This window comes from Pistacia vera, unplaced genomic scaffold (assembly GCF_008641045.1).
Source record: "Pistacia vera cultivar Batoury unplaced genomic scaffold, PisVer_v2 Contig340, whole genome shotgun sequence".
Lineage (NCBI taxonomy): Eukaryota > Viridiplantae > Streptophyta > Magnoliopsida > Sapindales > Anacardiaceae > Pistacia > Pistacia vera.
Genome location: NW_022196158.1, coordinates 738,752 through 763,392, shown reverse-complemented (window position 1 = coordinate 763,392; position 24,641 = coordinate 738,752). Strand labels below are relative to the sequence as shown.

Sequence of the window (24,641 nt, the reverse complement as noted above, 5' to 3'; positions counted from 1 at the left end):
GCAATGCATTCTCATATTGTTCCACAAACTGTTTTAAAGTGGTTTTTGAATTAACATATCCATCAAAGAATGCATGCATACTTTCACTGCGTTGAGTAGTAGACATATCTGCCCAAAAAGTATCTTTTACAAAAGTCGGCACCCAACGTTGTCTTTCATTATACAATCCAAGCAACCAATCATTGTTGTGAAGGTTGTATTTATTAATAAACATATTCCAACGTTCTTCAAACTCCTTACATGTCAATGAATCATACACGACATTTTGCAAAAAAAAAAAACTTATATTAATATGTTCATATTGACTATAACCTCTAAATTTTTCAAGCAATTTCTTCATTATATGCCACAAACACCATCTATGTCGTGTACCAAGGAACACAATCTCAATTGCATTTTGCATTGCCTTATCTTAATCAGTGATTATTGCTTTAGGAGTGCAATTCAACATACATGCAAGCCAAGATTGAAAAAGCCATACAAATGTCTTTGTGTTCTCGTTGGAGATTAACCCACAACCTAACAGTATCGAATGACCATGATGATCAACACCAACAAAAGCACCAAACGGCATATCATACTTGTTGGTCAAATATGTAATGTCAAACGTTACAACATCACGGAACTCTTTAAATGCAACCCTACTTCTTGCATCCACCCATAAAACATTCTTTAATCGACCTTTTTCATCTAAATCCATTATGCAGAAGAAATTAGAATTCTCATTTTGCATTTTCAAAAAATATTTTTGGATTGCAGAAGCATTTCCAACACCAAATCATAACCTCCTAACTTTTTCAATATAGTTCCTACAATCTTTATGTAGGAAAGGCAAATTCTTAGCACCGCCTGCTTCAACTAACAAGGAATTGAAATTTTTTTTTGGCCTAATCCCAGCCCTATCATTCACTTCAAGCTTTCTTTTTACGTACGGTTGTATAATTCGATTGCTTCTAAAATATCTACTTTTGGTAGGACTACTAAGTTCATGGTTATGATCAAACACAATTGAACATATTTTTCATTTGCCATCAGAACATACAACTGCACCAATTCGAGCCTTACAATTGGTTTTTGTCACTGGATGCATTTTAAAAGCATTTATGGGGTTACTGCGCGACTTCCCAATACAAGAACAAGCCAGTGTCGCGTTTTTCACCTTTCTATCATATCCTTTCTTTGAAGATCGTATAATAACTTTGAAACTCATTTTATTCCCATAGCTTTTGTAGTGTTGGACAAGATTATCAAGTGAATCAAAAATCATTCCAGGCTTAGGCTCCCATTCCTCCTCTGCACTTCTTGTATCTTCTATTTCTTCAAAATGAGTATCCTAATTTATTGATATTATAATAGCCATAATTAAAATATAATAATACAACAAAAAGGATAGAAACAATACCATAAAAAATTTAAAATCATATTAATGNGTTTTTTAGAAAACAAAATTAGATTATGTCTAAATAAAAACATTTATTTTTGCCTTTGACCTAACCCAATTTAACTTCTAAATTTTACAAAAGGTCTAACATTTGGGTTTGAACATATTGGTAGTAGACCTGGCAAATACCCACCCGTACCTACGGGGCAACGGGTACCCGTACCCAACGGGCGGGTACGGGTAACACACCTATCGACCCGTGGGAATCTAACCCATACCTGGCCCGCCCGTGACTTTTGCAGGTAGACCGGGTACTACCTACGGACCCGCAAGTTTGAAATTAAAAAAAAAAAAATTTTAATCATTCATTGAAAAAACTTATCACTCTCAAAGACTCACTCTCAAACCCTAATCTAAACCAAAACTTATCAGTGAAAAAAACAAACAACGCGGCAGCTCATTCTCTTCTCTCACAGACCACAACAGCTCCATGACCATTCCTCTCATAGCAGCTCCACGACCACTCCTCTCACAGCAGCTCCACTCCCTCACTCTCTCACTCTCACAGCAGCTCCACTCCCTCATTCTCTCACGACAGCAGCAGGCGCCAGCAGCAGGAGGTCATGACAGCTCATTCTCTCACAGCAGCAGCAGTTAGGTCATGACAACTCATTCTCTCACGACAGCACATCTCATTCTCTCACAGCAGCTCATTCTCTCACGGCAGCAACAGCAGCAGTCAGGTCACGACAGCTCATTCTCTCATGGTAGCACAACAATCAGGTCACGACAGCAGCAAGTGTCTTCTCTCATTGCAGCAGCAGGTGTCTTCTCTCACGGTAGCAGCATATCTCTTCTCTCACGGTAGCAGCAGGGGAGTAGCAGCACGGCAAGGCAGCAGCAGCACGACATGTAGCGTAGGGTGTTTTTTAATAGAATCCAATTTGTTATTAAAGTTATAAAGCATGGAATCAGGGGTGGATATCCCATATTGTTAACTTGTTGAGTAACTTGAGTTGTTGTACACTAGGGAGTCTTTCATGTCCGTAACTTTTATTTTTTTCCAATTAACATGATTCAATTGAATTAAAACTAGAGAAGACAAAACTCGTTATTAATTTTTTTTTTTTTTTTTAAAAAAAACACTCACACCAGCCAATTAGGAAGTTGAAAATTGACTACTTAAAAACGTGACGTGAGGGAGGCTTAAAAAGTTTTGAAAATAAATTTTGGCCCCTAATATTGGCCCTTGCTCAAATATTTATTTTCTTTTGACTCAAATAATGATGATTCACAATTTCAAAGCATATACCACATTATAAATTTTTTTTTTTTTTTTTTTGGATGAATTATGATTGGTTATACTTATTGGAGTTGAGGGGTGTTGATTGTTGAGCTGGAAAAATCCAGTCATTTAGTAGGGCTGGTTTGCTTGTAAAATATATGGGAGTGTTTTTATTTTTTTTGGACGAATTGTTATGAATTATGATTGGTTAATTAATTTAAATGTAACTATTTTGTTGTGTCTTTTAGATTGACTTGGTATGAAGGAGTCTACAGATTTAGGAACAGGTCGTAATGTAGTCGTAGGTCAACTTCCTTCTACTGGTAATATTGTTTGTCTAAAAAGACGTAAAATTTCAGATGTTTGGGGTCAATTTACAATATATGTAGAAGATAATGGAGAGGTAAGGGCAAAGTGTATAATTTGTGGTAAGTCTTATGCACATGGTAGTTCCAGTCATGTGACTAAGAATATGAGGCGCCATATGGAAGGTTATCCTAAACGTACCATTACTAGTAGTGTAGATCAAATGATGATGGATTGTGATACTAAATTGAGACGTTTGAAGATTTCTCAAGAAATTTATCGTGAGAAAATGGCAATAGGAATCATAAAACATAATTACCCATATTCAATAGTTGAGCATGAAGGAATTAAGGATGTCCACATGTATTTGAATCATGAAGTTAAGCATTATACCAGGAACACCGCTAAGGCGGATTGCTTAAAGATATATTACAGGGAGAAGGAAAGGATTAAGCTTGCTTTAGAGAGGGTTTCGGGTAGAATATGCTTGGCTTCTGATATTTGGAGTTCTTGTACTACTGATGGGTATATTTCTTTAACGGCTCACTATGTTGATGAGAACTGAGAGTTACAAAGTATAATTCTGAATTTTTGCCATGTTCCTCCTCCACACTCGGGGGCTCTTTTGTCAAACATAGTGTATGATTTCTTAAAAGATTGGGGGATTGAANGTCTTTCATGGTCAATAATTTCTTTTCACAATCACGAAGTGGAGAGAAAACGCAACAAAGAAACTATATTTATAATTGAAGTGTCGGAAAGAAGATTTGTTTTAGTTGCAACATGTTGGCCTGCACCTGGCTATTCTTGTGGAATTTTTCTCCTCTGGTGTGGGGGCTATTTAGCCACAAATCAAACCTAGCAGTCAAAAGGCAACAACCAATTAATTAGGGAGATTAGCATCTAATTAATTGTCCCAAATGAAAATTGAAACTTGAATTGTACCCAGGGATCAGTCTAATTATATACCAAGGGCACTGCAGCTATAACATCTCTTCACTAAATAGTAATCAAACAATTTTTTTTTCTACCGACAATTCAAAGCTAGCAGTCTAAAGGCAACAACCAGTTAATTAGAGAGATTAGCACTTGTTATGTTTCTACATTCCAAATGAAAATTGTAACTTGAATTGTACCCAAGTATCAGTCTATAGAAGGGCCCTGCAACTATCATGTATCTACACTATATAGTAATGGATCACATTATTTTCTCACTGACTACATATATAATTATTCTGTTATACATATGACTATTATAGTCATATTCTACACAAATTTCCTTACAAAATCTCCTAAACAATATGCTATTGGACACGAAACTGTATCTCTAACCAGGCATTTAGGTGATACGCAATCATATTTACTCGTTTATTGTAGTAGAGAAACATAATCAAAATTCATTAAAGCCATTGCAAGCTAGCACTATGACTAACTTAACCAACGGCAACCTCTTAACTCTTTCTACTTATTGCGCTTTGACAATTGAGCCCCTTGTGTTTCCAAAAAGAGTTTCTCAAGCAAATGGTAAAAATTGTCCTAATAACAAGCATCTTATAAACAGACATGGAGCAAAAATTTTAAAAATAAAATAAAATAAACAAAAAAAAACAAAAAACAGGTATTCCAATAATTTGTATATATGAGTTTGTAAGTATATTATGACTAATAAAAGATCCCAATAACAGCCATACATATGTCCAATGAGTAATACTGCATTACAGAGAATTTTACACAGATCTCCATACAAAGTGATGTGCCAAAAAATGAATGGAATAATTATTTAATAAGTTTGACTTTTTGTTTCACATCTTTATTCATTTTTTGTCACCTCACTTGTATGGAAATCTTTGTAAGTATAGTATTATTGATGACCAATGCACATGTTTTACAAGCAAAAAAGGTATAATGGACTTGGTCCAATCCTATTTACTCTATTGTTCTGGGTCAGATAATCAAAAACCATTGAAGCCAAGAAAATTTACCACATTTCTAGTACCATAACCAGTCTCCAATTCTTTGATCCTTGCCTTTCAACAATTCAGCTGCTTGTGTTCCAAAGATTATGCTCAGAACCATACTTTATAAAAGGGTAATGGAACATCAAGGAAAAGACAGAAGCTACAGTAACTTACAGATCCGGGTGGGAAAAAGTCAAAACACCAATAGCTGAGATGGACTATAGATGCCAAAAAGTCCAAGGCAAGATTGCATCAACAAGAGCATCCACCTGACTGAGAATTGGACTGTGATGCATTTCCAGTAGTAGACCTCAGATTCACATCAACCATGTTTCTTGCTGGTTGAAGAAAGTGTTTCCATTCCAGGTAATGCTGCAGCAATTTTCCGAAACAGAGCCTGCATAGTCACCAATAATCTAAAATTTAGAGACAAGAGAGAGAGAGAGAAATAATCAAGAGGATAATGGAAGATGCTAAGCATCAATCCAGCAGCCTGCTTGAGTACATCAGAAACATCAATCGGAGATGATGTAACATAATGATAACAACTTTAGAATTGACTGCCATGTGTTCTCCTGTGTAAATATAATGACAGCGATCTTCCCTAGATCACTCAGAACATACCACATCTTTCTTTTGTCCTCTTCCAACCCGTGAGAAACTAAAGTATTCAATGGAGGAAAATAAAGAGAGGGCTACCTTTATATTGAAACCGGCTTTAGCACTGGTTTCGATAAAACATGACATAAGATCCTGAGCTTTTGCTTCTCCTTCCTCTACAGAGACTTGCCTATGATCATCAAATGTGAATAACATGAATAAATTTGACACAAAACACATGAATTCCAAGCTAACTATTTTATGGGGGAAAAAAAGTTTCTAAATCAATTAAACCATGTGTATTAGTGAACTCATTTTATTGACTCATCCACGAGTGGAACAGGTCTTCATTTACAGTTGAACAGAGAAATGCAACAGTACGAGAATTAGTTCCGACTTTAACCATTATAGCAAAAAGTTAAATCCGATTTCAACCATCTTTTGCTGAATATGTACCTTTTGTCCACAAGGTCAGTTTTGTTGCCAACAACGACAATGATGACACACTACCCCTCTCAGTGCGAACCTCTTCGATCCATTTTGAAGTATTTAAGAAAGATTGCCGACCTAAACCATAGGAGCAACAGGATTATCAGAGATATCAATTAGGCAATGAAGCATGATCACACAAGAGCATATGACAGAATAACTATACGATCTTTTAAAATCCATTATGCCAATTATTCATTGTTCTAAAAATGAAAAAAGCTCCTATCAGCTGTATGAACTTAGTTGACAAGGAAATATTCAAGTGAAAACAATTTGAAAATGCCTACTTGCAACATCATAAACGATGACAGCAACTGAGGAATCCCTGATGTAGCTTGGGATGAGACTTCTAAATCTTTCCTGTCCAGCTGTATCCCTGTTACAAAAAAAATGACAAATGATCAGGGAACTTCTAAAAAGTAAAAACATCAGACTAGGAATCATAATTCACACCGCTATAGAAAACAAATTGTTCTATAATCACTATGACCGTTTTCTTCAATTTTGGAACTAAAATTGCAGAAACAAGAATCATACAGTAAAAACTCAATTGCTCAAGTTTTATTTCATGAATCAACAAGGCCTGGGTAATATCTATCCATGCCTAAATAGTCTCCATTTCTTTCTACTTAGCATAAAACTTATGTCTTCTGTCTGTACTGCCATTACTTGTCTAAAATTTAATTTTTATAAATCATAGATTAACTTTTGTAAGCTACGCCCCCACCCCAAAGATTATAATACAAACAAATTAAAAGGTGAAATTCTCCAAGCAATATGACAATTGGGCATGATTCCTTTTATGCCTATTTGCACATATGAGAACATCAAGAAAGCTAAGTCAAACTATTGCTCAAAACACCAGAGGCACTTCAGATTAGCAATCACAATTGTTTCCAATAGGAACAGATTAATGGAAATCTCAAATTATAGTGCAGACTCCAAGTTTCTGTTCCCCAGCACTCTACAATTTTGAGGAACAAAAAAATATTCGAAATAGACAATAAACATCATAAAGCTGCAGTATTAAATCTATATGATTAAGTGACTATATCTGAGGAGGCGCCAAATCTTACCACAACTGCAGACGGACAGTTCGATCTTCAAGATACATTGTTTTTGACAGGAAATCAATACCAATTGTAGCCTGATCATCAGATAAAGTTTTTAAGTTAATAATCAAAGCATAATTTAAGAAGCCAATTAAAGCAACCTCAAAGAAACAATTAAAACATTTTTAAACATGTAGATCGATGGCAAAGAAAACTCCAGTAATAAGTCTACAAACCGATCTAGGTTCAAAAACATGAGCGAATTGGGGGATGAATAATGAAGTATAAGCAGTGTAATTTGATTGTTGTTAAGTGGAATTATAGTATACCTGAGGTGTTATCAAATTTATCATACATGAAGCGAGTAATGATGCTGGTTTTGCACTGATTGGTCTCCTAAGAACACCAGCTGTACGTTGCCAAAGCTGATACTGGTGCCATTCTTAGAATTTCAACTCAGAAAGATCAAAGAGTGAGATAGAGAGAGAGAAGAGAGAGAGAGAGAGTTTAATTGTGAGAGATTGGCACAAATAAATTCTGGGAGTATAGTTTAGGGCTTTGGTTTTCTTTAACGTGCTTGCGATTGAAACTTTTATAGTATCTTACTTACCAAAAAAAAAAAAACCTTTTATAGTATATTTATAAATTATATTATTTCTTTTACATTTATGATGAATATTATATATTGTCACATTAATATGTCACATATTTCTCAACAATGTCATTAATATTCATATTAAGCATCATCATCTCTTATAATGTCATATTTATAAACTATTTTCGAGTTGTTTTTCAATATTAAAAATGTTGGAATATAAAATCTGATTAAAAATTAGGGCGAACGACTTTGATACCCAGGTTTGTCAAAACGACAAAGTTGATACCTAAAAGGTTTTGAAACGACAAACAGGTACCTTCCGTCATGTTCTGTTAGTGATTTTCATTTGATAATAGTGAAAAGACTAAAATGCCCTTAAAAGTTTATATTTTAGTTTTTTATAAATTTAAAAATATTCTAAAAAACCCCAGGTTTGCTAATTTGACTAAATACTCCCATATATAAAAGTTTAAAAAACAAAATACACCCCCCCACCCACAGGTGCCACGACGCCACGGGAAAACTGCTTAACGACACAGACCCACGGATCTGTGTCGTAACGGTAATCTTTCATTTTCGGCAAGATCCTTGGCTGATCTGGCCGGGAAAAGGCCAGATCTACGGCCGTCAAGACCGGGAACTTGCCGGAAAATTGTGTTACGACACAGACCCATCGGATCTGTTCGTAACACCTCGATCTGGCATTTTCCGGCCAGATCCGTGGAGGATCTGGCCGGAAAAGGCCAGATCTGGCCGTCAAGGCCAAAAAAGGCCAGACGTAGATCTGGCCTTTTCCGGCCAGATCCGCCAGATCGGTGTGTTACGACACAGATCCGACGTTCTGTGTTGTAACACAATATTCGGCCAGATTCCCGGCGGTGGTGGCCGGAATCTGGCACTGTGGGTGGCGGGGTGTTTTTGTTATTTTATAAATTTTATATATTGGGTCATTTAGTCAAATTAGCAACTTAGGGGTTTTTAGAAATTTTTAAATTTATAAAAAACTAAAAATAAACTTTCAAGGGCATTTTAGTCTTTTCACTATTATCAAACGAAAATCACTAACAGAACATGACGGAAAGTACCTATTTGTCGTTTCAAAACCTTTTGGGTACCAACTTGTCGTTTCGACAATATTGGGTATGTACAAGTCGTTCTCCCTAAAAATTATTGAGAATTTGATCATGGCATGCACTTCAGTCTCACACTCTCTATTTGCCTTGAGCCTTCCCCCTCGCTGATTTGGCGTTCCATCTAGAAATGACCTCAGTGGGTGGGAACGGCCCGGACCGTACCAGCCCAATATGCTATTTCATTTTTGTAATTTTTAAAATTTTGAGTTTTTTTTTTTTTTTTTTTAACAAAATCTGAATAAACTCAAAAAAGAGATTGAAAATAATTATTATCCTTATTCAATCTGATTTATTGGCACCAAACGAGTGAGAGTTGACACAAGAAAATACTACGTATACAATTCAATCACAACTTTCTTTACAATCCTAACATGTCAATTGATTGGCATAATCATATTAGCTTCACCACGCCAAAGGTACTACGAGAAACTAACGTTCGTTCCTTATGAAGGATCGGTTGTTTCTTATGAAGGAATGACTGTTTCATCATAAGGAATGACCTTCTGTGAGGAACGATCATTCCTTCATAAAGAACAATCGTTCCCTATGAAGGAATAATCGTTTATTCGCTCTAATCAAAATATTTTGTGTCTTGGGTGTGGTGGAGTTGATGTAACAGTGCCAACTCAGCTATCACATTGGGTTGAAAGAGAAAGAAATTTATGAGAATAGGTTATGGGTGTAACATTACTTGTTGACACAATTGATCAAGTCAATATTAGGTTTAATTAGATGCAGATTATCCGTTTTTTAGAAAAAAAATTAGATTATGTCTAAATAAAAACATTTATTTTTGCCTTTGACCTAACCCAATTTAACTTCTAAATTTACAAAAGGTCTAACATTTGGGTTTGAACATATTGGTAGTAGACCTGGCAAATACCCACCCGTACCTACGGGCAACGGGTACCCGTACCCAACGGGGGGTACGGGTAACACACCTATCGACCGTGGGAATCTAACCCATACCTGGCCCGCCCGTGACTTTTGCAGGTAGACCGGGTACTACCTACGGACCCGCCAAGTTTGAAATTAAAAAAAAAAAATTTTAATCATTCATTGAAAAACTTATCACTCTCAAAGACTCACTCTCAAACCCTAATCTAAACCAAAACTTATCAGTGAAAAAAACAAAAACGCGGCAGCTCATTCTCTTCTCTCAAGACACCCAACAGCTCCATGACCATTCCTCTCATAGCAGCTCCACGACCACTCCTCTCACAGCAGCTCCACTCCCTCACTCTCTCACTCTCACAGCAGCTCCACTCCCTCATTCTCTCACGACAGCAGAGGCGCCAGCAGCAGGAGGTCATGACAGCTCATTCTCTCACAGCAGCAGCAGTTAGGTCATGACAACTCATTCTCTCACGACAGCACATCTCATTCTCTCAGCAGCTCATTCTCTCACGGCAGCAACAGCACGCAGTCAGGTCACGACAGCTCATTCTCTCATGGTAGCACAACATCAGGTCACGACAGCAGCAAGTGTCTTCTCTCATTGCAGCAGCAGGTGTCTTCTCTCACGGTAGAGCATATCTCTTCTCTCACGGTAGCAGCAGGGGAGTAGCAGCACGGCAAGGCAGCAGCAGCACGACATGTAGCGTAGGGTGTTTTTAATAGAATCCAATTTGTTATTAAAGTTATAAAGCATGGAATCGGGGTGGATATCCCATTGTTAACTTGTTGAGTAACTTGAGTTGTTGTACACTAGGGAGTCTTTCATGTCCGTAACTTTTATTTTTTTCCAATTAACATGATTCAATTGAATTAAAACTAGAGAAGACAAAACTCGTTATTAATTTTTTTTTTTTTTTTTAAAAAAAAACACACACCAGCCAATTAGGAAGTTGAAAATTGACTATTAAAAACGTGACGGAGGGAGGCTTAAAAAGTTTTGAAAATAAATTTTGGCCCCTAATATTGGCCCTTGCTCAAATATTTATTTTCTTTTGACTCAAATAATGATGATTCACAATTTCAAAGCATATACCACATTATAAATTTTTTTTTTTTTTTTTTTGATGAATTATGATTGGTTTTACTTATTGGAGTTGAGGGGTGTTGATTGTTGAGCTGGAAAATCCAGTCATTTAGTAGGGCTGGTTGCTTTTGTAAAATATATGGGTAGTGTTTTATTTTTTTTTTGGATGAATTGTTATGAATTATGAATATGGTTAATATTATTATAATGTAACTATTTTTTTATCTGTAGTCTTTGTCAATTAGAATTGTTTCAACTATGGTATATGGATAGGATCGGCGTCTACAGATTTTTACGGTAAAGCATGGGTAGTAAGTCAGGTCGTTTTAGGAGCAATTCTTGCGTATACTCATAGACCGGTTAAACATATTGCATGTGTCTATAAAGTATTCCCGTAAATTTACAGTGGTTGGGGTCAATTTACAAATTACTCGTAGAAAGAACACATGGAGGACGGTCAAGGGCACACACGTGTTTCATTTATCTTTCGGCCGCATCATTTGTGTCTTATTGCAAATGGTGTAGCTTCTAGTCCATGTCCGGACGCAAATGAAATATTTGACCGGTCGCATAGTGGAGGTTATCATTATACACTGTACTCATTACACTAGTATGGTTTAGATCAAAATGATGATGGATGCCGTCCCCCCTCTTCTCTTCTCACACTGTTGTCCCCCTCCCTTTCCCCTCCCCCCCCTCCCCTTCTTTTTCTCAGTGATTTACTACAATTTCGCAGACGTTTGTTATTATTAGTATAGTCTCTCAAATGTTATATAGTAGTTTACGTGAGAAATACTGGCCATATCTACGCGATGGTGACACCAAAACCCCCACCCCCACCTCACCATTATTATTACCCCATTCATCTTCATAACTCAGTTGAGCCTTATGCCACCGGATCCCCTGTAATTGCAGACTCGATCTTTTGTACCATGAATGACTTTGACACCCAATGTACATGCTTAATTTGTTGTACATACTACCCACTCAGTCCGACTTACCACCCAATTCTGTCTATAAGGCGTGATTGCCATAAAGATATATCCTACAACGCGCCGACGAAGGAAAGGGGGTAATTTGATTTAACACAAGCTTGAGTTGTGTATGACCCTGCAGGGATTTTACGTGCCTATCTCCCCAATTTACGACATTTATCACAATGCTCTTTTTAGGCCTACTGCCTATTTACCTCCCTTGGGTTTGGAGTTGCCCTACTGATTACCCCTCCTTCCTCACCCCTGTTTTGACACCTTTCTCGGTTTCGCTCATTTCTTTCTGTCTCTTGTACCACTCAGGTCTCCCATCACACCCCCTTCTCACCCTTTCCTGTTCAGTAGGAGAAGATGACGCAGGTACAACAGTTAATTCTCGATATAGTGTTGCATGTTCCACCTCCACACACTCGGGGCTCATTATTGTTCAAGACACTAGCTGTATGATGTTCTTAGACGACCATTAGATATGGGGTAGTAGTGTGAAAACGAAAGTTTCCTCTCTTACATGGACTAATTGCAAGTAGCCCATTGTAATATTCAGAGATCTAATGAGGTAAGATAGAAAGAGACTATCTATGTTAAGGATCCGCGTCAATCTATTGTTTGTCCTCGGCACATAAAACTTTGCTCCCTTATATTTTGGGAGCCCCGCTGATGGTTCTCATTTTCTTGTCTTGCATGTGACACATGTAGGCGTTTGGTGCACAATATCTGATATGTCCCTCACTACGGTTCAAGAAGGGTTAAGGTGAGTGCGTGGTCTTGCATAAAAATTCGTAAGTGTGAAATATGTTAAAGGAAGGAGGCTAAGAGAATCAAGTTTGAAGAAGTGTTAAAAAAATATGGTGTGATAAGCTCAAAAGGTAGGCGAATGAGTTCCCACAGATGGGAATTCCACTATTTAATGTATGAAAGTGCGTAATATACCATCGTGTGGTTTGGTCATTTGGCACTGATAGATCCCCAATTATAAAGTGGGCTTCAGATGAAGAATGGGATAGGGGGTGAGGATTTGCAAGTTCTTGCAACCATTTTATGAGATCACTACTCTTTTTTCGGGTTCCCAGTACCTAACAGCAAACTTGTATCTCAAAAATGTGTGGAGAATTCAAGTGCGTTTATACGAAGAGATGGAAAATGAGGATGAAGTTCTTAGTACCATGACAAGTCAAATGAAAGAAAAATTTGACAAATATTGGGATTCTTATACTGTTGTGTTAGTAATTGCAGCAATTCTGGACCCACGTTTCAAGTTTGAGCCCAGTAGTTGCAATAAGAAAGTTGGAGTTGGTCAAGCAGGAGCTGTATAGGCATTTTGTTGCTTATGAGGGTCTAAGTGGCAATGAGGTTCCCAACGATCCTTGCGTACAACCTAGTAATCCTAATATCATTGGAGATGATATTTGTGTAAGTCAATATTCCCTAAATATTTTTACATTCTTGTAATTAATAAGGTTTTCTTTATTTTATAATTTTGCTTTATTAAATTTAAATATTTAAATGGTGCAGGAATTTGACTACTCAAGAGTGACTTTAGTGTTGCTAAGAAGTCCGAATTGGATACTTATTTGGGAGAGGCAAGGTTTGATCGCATCAAATTTTGCAATTTGGATATCCTGGACCATTGGAAGAAAAATAGTGATCGATACCCGATACTTTCGATGATGGCTCGTGATGTGACGAGTATACCAATAACGACTGTTGCTTCGGAGTCCAGTTTCAGTATTGGTAGCAATGTGCTCAGTAAATATCGAAATTCACTTTTACCGAAGAATGTAGAGTCTTTGATATGCACCAGGACATGGATTTCTGGATATGAAGTTAAAGGTAACATTTTAACTTATATTTCATATGTTTTAATATTTTTGTTTGTTAATATATTACGATAGTTAATTTATATTTTGTTAATTCTAGAAGATGAAATCATGAAATTGATGATGTTCAGTTGCTTGTGCCATTAAGTCAAGTGTCGAGGAAGGAGATTGCATAATCAAGGGCGGCTTTGTTTGTTTAGTGTGTTTGGTTAAACAATTATATATGTTTAATTATTTAGTGTTTACTATGTTATGTATGTTGAATGTTAAACAATTTTATATGTTTAGTGTTTACTAATTAGTAATTACTATGTATGTTTAGTGTTTATTAATTCTATTATCTATATGGTGGAGTTTGATATAAATATGAAAAATATAAATATTGAATTAATAATGTTTGGTGAAATCTAATCAAATTTAATTTAATCCATTTATTTAATATAATAAGTTAATAACTAATAAGTTTAATAAATGAATTTTATATGAAGTTTTTAAATTAATATAATTTAGTATGCAATTTGAAATTTTGAATAAAAAAGCAGTAAAAAATAACAAAAATATGGAAAAACAGTGAAAAATATGAAAGGTTGCATTTTTCATGGGTGACCTGTGGGTGACTCGTACCCGCACGAGCTGGTACGGATCATGAAAATGTCAACCCGTCAGATTTTTTTCTCGCGACCCGTTGCTAATCGGACCATACCCGCCCGTTTGCCAGGTCTAATTGGTAGGCTCTCTGGTTAACATCATGCTTATTTAATTTTTTTGGAGTAAAAGAAAAACAAAAACAATGAAGTCATGGGACACAGACATAATTACAACNGGAACGGCCCGGACCGTACCAGCCCAATATCCTATTTCATTTTTGTAATTTTTAAAAATTTTGAGTTTTTTTTTTTTAACAAAATCTGAATAAACTCAAAAAAGAGATTGAAAATAATTATTATCCTTATTCAATCTGATTTATTGGCGCCACACGAGTGAGAGTTGACACAAGAAAAATGCTACGTGTACAATTCAATCTCACAATTTTCTCTAACAATCTTAACTTGTCAATTGATTGACATAATCATATCAACTCCCATCACATTAAAGGTACTACGAGAAACTAACGTTCATTCTTTATAAAGGATCAACTGTTCCTTATGAATGAATGATTGTTTCATCATAAAATGATTGTTTCATCATAAGAAATGACCTTCTGCGAGAAACGATCATTCCTTCATAAGGAACAATCGTTCTCTATGAAGGAACAATCGTTTATTAAGGAACGATCGTTTATTTGGTCTAATCAAAATCGTTTTGTGTTTTGGGTGTGGTGGAGCTGATGTAATAATGTCAACTCAATTATCACGTCGGGTTCGAAAGAGAAAGAAGTTTATGAGAATAGGTTATGGGCATAACATTACTTGTTGACACAATTGATTAAGTAAATATTAGGTTTAATTAGATGCACATTATTCGTTTTTTAGAAAACAAAATTAGATTATGTCTAAATAAAAACATTTATTTTTGCCTTTGACCTAACCCAATTTAACTTCTAAATTTTACAAAAGGTTTAACATTTGGGTTTGATCATCTTGGTAGGCTCTCTGGTTAACATCATGCTTATTTAATTTTTTGGAGTAAAACAAAAACAAAAACAATGAAGTCATGGGCACAAACATAATTACAACAAAGATGAAGGGCACAAGACAATATCCGAGAATCAGAAGAACAAAGAGTTTGGGCTGTTTCCCAGGGTTTTTCTTGGAAAATAAATATTAATAATTATAATCAGAAGACCAGGGTTTTAGCAATGGTTTTCTGAAAACCAGTCATCAAGCTGAGCTCAGAGCGCAAAAGGGAAGATTAAAATCTCACCTAACGATTTCATATCAAGTAAGTGCTCTTTGTTCTTGAATATGCAACACGGTATACAGTGTGTAATTATAGAATCTCATCTAATTGAAAACCCAGAAAAAAATTGATTGATTAGTTTCACCAAATTTCCTCATGTATCGTCGCCTCACCATTTTTACTCATCACATTCTCACAAATTCCAATACTATTTCTATTGTCTGTCACCAACCAAACGCACTAAACCCTAGGCCAAATGGTTTCTCATTTTTTCGCCTTCTTTCATTTTCTCCTGTGCAACGGCGTACATCGGATCCCGATGACCCTTTAAACCTGATGAAAGAAGACGGCGTCTCAGTTTGTTCGCAGATGTGGATTGAGAATTTCCGGGAACCTGATAGGATAGTTACCAATTTAACCTCCTATCTCCGTAGATTCGAGTTGTGGGTATTAGCTTATCAAAAAGTATGTGCTGATGAGATGGGGGCGTATATGCCTCGTAGTGCTGTACAGAAATCAGCATTAGAGGATTTGTTGGGGTTGAGGAATGCTGTTCTTGATAATAGGTTTAAATGGGGTGCTAGGTTACAGTTTTTCATTAAATCGCCTAAAGATAAGACTGAATATGAATCTTTATCCAAGAGGAAGATTAAGGCAATATTGACGACAACACAACCCGCCCCATTTCAAGATAAGATAGTTCAGGAGGTCTTGCTTATGATTTTAGAGCCGATATATGAGGCTAGATTTTCACAAAAGTCATTTGCTTTTAGGCCTGGGAGAAATGCGCACACAGTGTTGAGAGTGATTAGGAGGAATTTTGCAGGGTATTTGTGGTATATTAAAGGAGATTTGAGTACGGTTTTGGATGGAATGAAGGTGGGATTGGTGATAAGTGCTTTAATGAGGGATGTGAGAGATAAGAAGGTGATTGATTTGGTGAAATTGGCTTTGGTTACACCAGTTATCACGAGCCAGGTTGATGAGGGAGAGAAGAAGAAAAAGAAGAAGAGAAAGAATCAGAAGAAGAAAGTGTTGGCAGAGGATGAGCCAAAGCCAGACCCTTATTGGTTAGAGGCCTTTTTTGGGTTTGCTCCTGAAGAGGCAGAGAAGCTTCCTTCATGGGGGCACTGTGGAATTCTTAGCCCCCTTTTGGCTAATATATGTCTTGATGAATTGGACCGTTGGATGGAGGGAAAGATTAAGGAGTTTTATCGACCTTCGAAGACTGATGTGATATGGAATACCCCGGAAGGGGAAGCTGAACAGGGAAACACATCTTGGCCAGAGTTTGTGCCAACTAGTGGGCCAGATAAGACCAGGAAGATGGATTATGTACGATATGGAGGTCATATTTTGATTGGTGTCCGTGGGCCAAGGGCCGATGCAGCAACATTGAGAAAGCAGTTAATTGAGTTTGTTGATCAGAGATACATGCTCAAGCTTGACAATGAAAGCCTCCCTATTGAGCACATAACAAAGGGTATAATGTTTCTTGACCATGTGCTGTGTCGGAGAGTTGTTTATCCTACCCTTCGCTACACAGCAACTGGAGGGAGGATTATTAGCGAGAAAGGTGTGGGCACTCTTTTGTCTGTCACTGCTAGTTTGAAACAGTGCATCAAACAATTTAGGAAGTTAAACTTTCTTAAGGGTGATCGGGATCCAGATCCACAGCCATGTTTCAGAATGTTTCATGCCACTCAAGCTCACACAAATGCACAAATGAACAAATTCTTGGCAACGATGGCTGAATGGTATAGATATGCAGACAATCGGAAGAAAATTGTGAGTTTTTGTTCCTACATCATAAGGGGTTCACTTGCAAAGCTTTATGCCGCAAAATACAAGCTGCGTTCACGGGCAAAGGTTTATACAATTGGTTCTCGGAATCTGAGTCGTCCTCTGAAAGAGAAGAAAGGACAGTCACCTGATTATCAGAATTTGCTGAGAATGGGTCTTGTCGAATCAATTGATGGACTTTTGTATACTAGAATGTCCCTTGTACCTGAGGCCGACTATTCACCCTTCCCAAGCAACTGGAGACCTGGCCATGAGAAAGCATTGCTTGAGTATACAAAGCTTGATGATCCAAAAACTGTGGAAGAGCAACGAAGTTGCATTAGAGAACAAGGTCTTGTTTCGCCCCAGGATTACATTTCAATGCTTGTTTGGAACTACAAAAGAAATGCTATTGCGATGGATCAGCTTTCCCTGGTAAAGAGTAGTATCAGCAATGTGGACAAAGATCAGAAATTGTTATTGGCCTTGAATCATGACAGCTCTGATAACAAGACAAAAGAAGTGGAAGAAAGTGAAGGACTTCATGCTGCTGGAATGTAAGATTACTGCTTTTAACTCTGCTTGAAGAGTGAAATTTTGCTGGTCTTGGGATTGTATTGGTTAGGGGAAGCAACGGTGAATCAAATGTATTCTTTACAAAATTAATGAAACACTTACTACCTTAGAGGAAGTTTTCTAATCGAAAAGAAGAGAAGGTTAAAAGGAGCCACAGAATCTGTTTGTATAATATTTGTAAAAAGAGTATATATTCCTCACGTTTAAAAAGATTCAATTGAAATGCTGCAGTTCCCAGTTATTTAACTCATATTTCACAAGAAAAGTTTTGGGGGATGAATAGTTTCAACCTGCAATTTTGTGAACTTCTTTCGTCCTTTTGATACAAAGCCTTGCTAAGCTTTTTGGGATGGTGAGATGAAAATTATTAGGCTCCCGCCCATTTAGATTGTATATTCAGATTAGTGAATCTGAACCGATACATTTTTGGGGAAGTTCGACTCTGCTCAATTTTTACCAGCGTGAAAATACAAAGTCTGCGGAATTAAAGAGTTGTTGATGCCTAATATAATTGAAAACATGTTTGTCTTTAAACTTCAAATTTCAGCCTTAGTTTTCCTGCTTCCTCATGTTTTGCAGAGATTCAATCTTTCAATTCCAAATTTAAATGTGTAAAATTCGATGATTTGTAATTGAATTTGCTCCTCTGCTGTCTCAATAATTGCAAAGGTTATAGCATCGGAAGATAAAATCGTCCTGATGCTTTGTATTCCCCAGAATGAAACTACAGTATTATTAATTTTTTGTTGTCTACAGTGACTTCAGTTGTCTATCAATGTTAAAACAAAAGCAGTTGCTAATATATAACGGAGCTGGGAATTGGACTAAGAAATAATTTGGTCAAAGTTACAAATAGCAGTGAATAACCATAAACAAAATACTGATAGGATGTAACTGACATTGCTTTATTTGGTTGGGTTTGAAAGCTTATGTTCTCTAATAATAAGTCCTCCTTTGTTTCCTGGACTATCATGGCTGCATTACCTTACACAATACACAAATAAGTGCAAATACCACTTAGTTAAGAATTTACATGTAGAGAAAGCAAGTTGATGATGCATAATGCAATATCACATAACTGAAAGAGATTATAATTCTCTTTTTTCAGAGGACACTCCATCTCTTCCCTTTCTGAGAATCCTTCTTCGCATGTCGTTGACGCTTCCATAACTGCAGTCAGCCACACATTGGCTATACCATATTCCCCGGTCAAAAAAGCTCCAGTAGCATCTATCAGTGTGACAACCGCACTTGAATACAGTTTCAAGCAATCCTCTAAGCAAGCTAGCGCAAAAGGGTCCAAAGTTCCGCTTGTCAACAGCTTATTTATGGTTGAAATTGAAGTAGTTGCATTCTCTAGAGCTAGTTCCATGGCAATCAATGCTAGTCCCTGAAGATTAGTGGCATGACAAACTGGGATTGTTTGGAGAGAAGTTAAACATACATTGTAGCTAAAGACGATGGATCTATCAGCACATGTTCTACAAGTTTGGTCAAGTATATCGAGTGATGTAGCAGTTGAAGTAAAGGTTTTGTAATTTGGAGAAGTTAGAATGAAGAAGAAGAGGAAGAAGAAAGATAAATGCCACATTTTGCAAGGTTGGTGTGTTGTTTGTGTAGGAATACTATGCGTGTTATGTATAGCTTTGGTAGTAAGAATTTGTCATTTGAAGGAAGCTTCGTAGCATACTTTAATATTTTGTGCTCCTTTAAGAAATAAAAGAGAAAAAATTGAAACTAAATTCAGATATTGTAGATTTGGTTTGTAGCTAGCTCAAGGAAGCTTCCTAGAAGGTCACTTGTAGTCATCAGCATAGGATTAAATTACAGAAATATGTAATTTAATCCTTTATCACTAAATATTAAAGGGATTGTTGCGGAAATGTAATTGCTTATACGAAGATTAAAAGTGAAGAAATAAAGTTTTGTTTCCATTAGTTAGGGTTAAGTCTATTGAGATCATCACTAATTGTTTAAAGGTTGCATTTTGGCTTTGGGTATTGGCTTAAAGGTGTTTACACAAAGATAAAACTATTTGTACAAAGAAAGTTTGTATAAACTGACATGACACGTCGCATGGCATGCCACATGACATTGAAAATCACATAATTTAATGTCACATAAATGTCATGTAGGCCCTCATTTTATGTGACACTTTGATGGACCTCCTATAACTATGTTGTACAAGAAAAAGAACGAAAAGGGCAACTTGGGAAATTCAGATGGAATGGGCAATTAGGGAAATTCAAGTTAGAAATTAGTTAGGAAGAATCTCCACGAAAGAGAGTGCGGAGAGTGTGATTTCAATTGTATATAAGGGGGAGAAATAGCTGGCTAGTGATATCATGAAATCTAGAATCAACTATGGAGGCCGCTAGACCCTCGAAGTGCTAATCACCCTTTTTATTTTTTGTCCTTGTTATTTCTTGCTTTTAGTGTTTGGTTATCCTTTCAATTCAATACCTGTTTACTTTTCTAGTTACGTTTATGGTTGCTGAGTCCTAACAAATAACAATTTATTAAGCATTTGGGGTTGTGTACTCATCAAATTGGTATCAGAGCAAGGTTAGGGAATGGTCAAGCCCAAGATGGAGAACATAATGGAAAACATTGAAAAGGAAATGAAAACAGTGAAGGAAAGCATGGACACGATGAAAACTGACTTGGCAAGTGTTAGAGAGTATTTAATGGAGATGCGCGAATTAATGCGTATGAAGGAAGAAAGGGATGAGAAACGATATGGGGATAAGGAGAAATCAACCTCGTCGTCAGAGAATCAGAAGTCAGAAAATCAAAATTCTAGCCAAGACAAGGAACATGAACGAAAACATAGTGGTGATAATGAGAAGGAGCACAAGAGAATTAGCAAACTGGAGTTGTCAATATTTAACGGAGATGATCCCTTTGGATGGACCTTCAGAGCTGATGGGTACTTTACAGTCAATCAATATGGGGAAGAAGAGAAAGTGCAAGCAGCGGCGGTGTGTATGGAGGGTCGAGCCTTAAACTGGTATCAGTGGGTCGAATCCCGATCACCAATAACTTCTTGGACCTCCTTCAAATCGGCGATAGTCGAAAGATTCAAACCATCGTATAAGGGGTCTGCTTATGAAACACTGGTGGCGTTGAGGCAAATTGGGACTGTGACTGAGTATCGTGAACAGTTTGAAGAATTATCAGCCCCTCTGCGTGAGTTAGAAGAAGAACTCGTAATGGGCATCTTTGCAAATGGCCTTAGAGAAGAGTTACGGGCTGAACTAAGGGTGAGTAAATCCAACAATTTGTTTGAGCTTATTGACTAGGCCCATCGAATAGAAGAAAAGAATTGGGTCTTAGACAAAACTAAGCCCAGATTTTCCAAAAACCAAATGGGCAAACCCGAGAGTTACAATCGGGTCTTTATACTCCAGATCTGGGACAACAAAATGGGTGGAATATGGCAATCAAACCCATTGAAACAGGACAGAACAATCGAGTGTGGGACAGGAGGGAAAAAGCGATGGAAAGAGCAACAAACCCACTCCAAAATGATAGATTTCGGCGTCTAATGGAGGCAGATTTGCAATATAAATGAGAAAGGGGATCGTGCTTCCGGTGTGACAAGAAATTCGGGCCTAATCACCAGTGTAAGAGTCAATCTCTCCAGGTTTTTTTATTGTTGGATGATGATGAACCTGACAGAGGCGAACCCTTGAGTGAACCAAAGACAAAAAATTTTGCGGAAGGTAATCCTCTATCTCTATCCATGAATTCCATTGTTGGCATTACATCAGATCGAACCATGAAGCTTCGGGGGCAGATTGGGAGTGAGGAGGTGGTTGTGTTAATGGATAGCAGAGTCTCACACAATTTTATCTCACATGCTTTGTGCAAAAACTGGAAATTCCGATTGATGGAACTAAGTCTTTCAGAGTCATGGTGGGGAATGGTTTCAAAATCAAGAGTGAAGGGATCTGTCGAGATGTGAAGTTAGAAATGCAAGGGATGGAAGTTCAACAAGATTTTTTTCCATTTCAATAGGGTGGGGTCGATGTGGTCCTAGGAATTACTTGGCTAAGCACCTTGGGGGATGTTTATTCCAATTGGGGCAAGTTGACTATGGCGTTTGCTAAGGAAGGGAAACAGGTGGTACTCAAGGCTGACCCTTCACTTGTTAAAACAATAGTGTCTCTAAAAACCTTACTCAGGATGTTGCCAATGGAGGGGGATGGATACTTGGTGGAATGCAGTTCAATTGAGGTCAGGGATAGTTAGGAAGAAGGAAAATTGGAACCTGTGGTGGCCAAGGTGTTGACTGATTTCGCCCCAAGTTTTTTACCAAACTAGTAGACTCCCTCCTCGCAGAAAACTTGACCATGCCATCACTCTTCAACCAGGAGCCAACCCATACCCTTACCTCTAAAAGAATGAGATTGAGAAATTAGTTGGGGAAATGATGGATGCAGGGATTATCCAACCTAGCACAAGCCCTTACGCCAGTTCCGTGTTGTTAGTCAAGAAAAAAGATGGGAGTTGGCGAGTCTATGTTGACTTTAGAGCCTTAAATAGCATTACCATACCCAACAAGTTCCCTATTCCATCCATTGAAGAGTTGTTGGATGAGCTAGCAGCGGCTACAGTCTTTTCCAAGGTAGATTTAAAGTCTGGGTATCATCAAATTTGAGTTAAAGAGGAGGACATTCCAAAGACAGCCTTTCGCACCCACAAAGGCCATTATGAGTTCTTGGTGATGTCTTTCGGGTTAACGAATGCACCATCCACTTTCCAGGCCCTTATGAATACAATTTTTCAGCCTTTGTTACGGAAGTTCATTCTGGTTTTTTTTTTTTTTTTTAAACGATCTCCTCATCTACAACCTTGACATGAATACCCACATTCACCATTTGTGACATGCTTTCCAGATTTTGCAAGATAATGCTCTGGTGGTCAACCAAAAGAAATGCCTTTTTGCTCAATATAGGTTAGAATATCTGGGTCACTTAATCTCAGCCAAGGGGGTGGAGGGTGACCCGCAAAAGATCGAAGCGATGATTTCTTGGCCTATACCGCACAGTGTGAAAAGTTTGAGAGGGTTCTTAGGGCTTACGGGGTATTATCGATATTTTGTGAAAGGTTATGGTGCCATAGCTCAACCACTCACCCAATTGTTAAAAAAATATTCCTTTAGCTGGGGTGATGAAGCTCAAGGGGCATTTAACAATATGAAGACTGCTATGACCACTGTGCCCGTATTGACAATACCCAATTTTGAGCTTCCCTTTGAGATTCAGACAGATGCTTCAGGGGCTAGAATGGGTGCTATTTTAGTACAGAATGCTAGGCCTATTGCCTTCATCAGTAAGGCTTTCTCACTTCAATCTAGGCTTAGGTTAGCCTACGAACGGGAACTTATGGCTATTGTATTTGCCATTCGTAAATGGAGCCATTATCTCATTGGCCACAAATTTATCATCAAGACGGACCAGCGAAGCTTGCAATTTCTTACAGACCAAAGGGTTAAAATGCCAGACCAGCACAAGTGGATTTCAAAGCTCATGGGATACTCATTTGAGATTCACTACCTTCCGGGCAATTCTAACAAAGTGGCTGATGCCTTATCCTGGAGAGAGGACACAAGGGAACTCGCTACCATTACCACAGTTCAGTTCACTGATTATGATGCATTAGCGGCTGAAGCGCAAGTTGATCTGAAGTTACAAGTCATTTTTCAAGACCTCCTTTTTTACCCCAATAGTTATCCTCACTACCAACTCCGTAAAGGTTGTTTATTGTTTAAGAACAGGTTGGTCCTCCCTAAAAACTCAACATTCACTCCTAAGCTTCTAGAGGAATTTCATTGTAGTCCGAGTGGTGGACACTGTGGCTTCTTTCGGACTAACAAAGAATTGTTGCTGTTGTGTTTTGGGAGGGTATTAGACAAGATGTGCTGAAATTTGTTTAGACGTGTGCCACTTGCCAAGTTAACAAACACTCTTCCCTCAAACCTGCAGGGTTGTTACAGCCCCTCCCTATCCCAACACAAGTGTTTGATGATCTTTCAATGGATTTCATAAGTGGTTTGCCTAGGGCCAAAGGTTTTGATACTATTTTTGTGGTGGTCGATAGCCTAACGAAATACTCTCACTTCCTCTTGTTAACCCATCCTTACACCGCCAAAGATGTCACTAATGTGTTTATGCGTGAGGTGGTAAAACTTCATGGCTTCCCACAATCTATTGTTTCTAACCGCGACAGGGTATTCGTGAGCCAATTTTGGCAAGAATTGTTTAAAGCAGTAGGCACATCTCTGAAGTTTAGCTCCGCCTATCATCCCCAAATAGATGGGCAAACGAAGGTGGTTAACAGGTGCTTAGAGGCCTATCTCCGCTGTTTTTGCAATTCCCAGCCCCAACAGTGGCCTAAGTGGTTAGCGTGGGTTGAGTTCTGGTACAACACTACTTACCACAGCTCCACCAAAATGACCCCCTTCAAGGCTCTATACGGTAGGGATCCTCCATTCTTCTAAAGCTCACTAACCGTCCCTCATTGGTAGAGGATGTCAACCGATAGATTGGGGACATAAATGCCATATTGGAAGAACTCAAGCACAATTTAGCTATCGCCCAAGATCAAATGAAGCAGTCTACGGATTCACACCGCCAGGATGTCTCCTTTCAATCCAGGGATTTAGTATATTTGAAGCTCCAGCCGTATCGGTTTAGGTCTTTAGCTAGGAAGCTCAATGAGAAGCCAAACCCTCGCTTTTATGGCCCCTTTAAGGTGATAGACAGAGTTGGTCAAGTGGCTTATTGATTGGACCTTCCCCCTACTTCTCACATCCACCCGGTGTTCCATGTTTCCCAACTCAAACCG

The 24,641-nt window shown here is 37.8% G+C and overlaps 2 protein-coding genes and 1 pseudogene across 2 annotated transcripts; 1 reads left to right on the top strand and 2 right to left on the bottom strand.

Annotated features, from left to right (window-relative positions):
- Positions 1-3,673: 3,673 nt before the first annotated feature.
- LOC116138368 lies at positions 3,674-7,512 on the bottom strand (annotated as a pseudogene).
- A 7,887-nt stretch (positions 7,513-15,399) lies between these two features.
- On the top strand, positions 15,400-18,328 carry LOC116138323 (nuclear intron maturase 2, mitochondrial-like). The gene has a single exon (XM_031424040.1). The coding sequence runs from the start codon at positions 15,588-15,590 to the stop codon at positions 17,772-17,774; it is 2,187 nt and encodes a 728-aa protein (XP_031279900.1). The 5' UTR covers positions 15,400-15,587; the 3' UTR covers positions 17,775-18,328.
- A 198-nt stretch (positions 18,329-18,526) lies between these two features.
- On the bottom strand, positions 18,527-19,404 carry LOC116138416 (putative invertase inhibitor). Its single transcript, XM_031424131.1, has one exon. It carries the CDS (start codon positions 19,378-19,380, stop codon positions 18,811-18,813), a length of 570 nt encoding a protein of 189 aa, XP_031279991.1. The 5' UTR covers positions 19,381-19,404; the 3' UTR covers positions 18,527-18,810.
- Positions 19,405-24,641: the final 5,237 nt, after the last annotated feature.

Excerpts from the sequence above, each read along its gene's own strand:
- LOC116138416 (XM_031424131.1), bottom strand. The coding sequence starts at position 19,380 with ATGTGGCATTTATCTTTCTTCTTCCTCTTCTTCTTCATTCTAACTTCT.
- LOC116138323 (XM_031424040.1), top strand. The coding sequence starts at position 15,588 with ATGTATCGTCGCCTCACCATTTTTACTCATCACATTCTCACAAATTCC.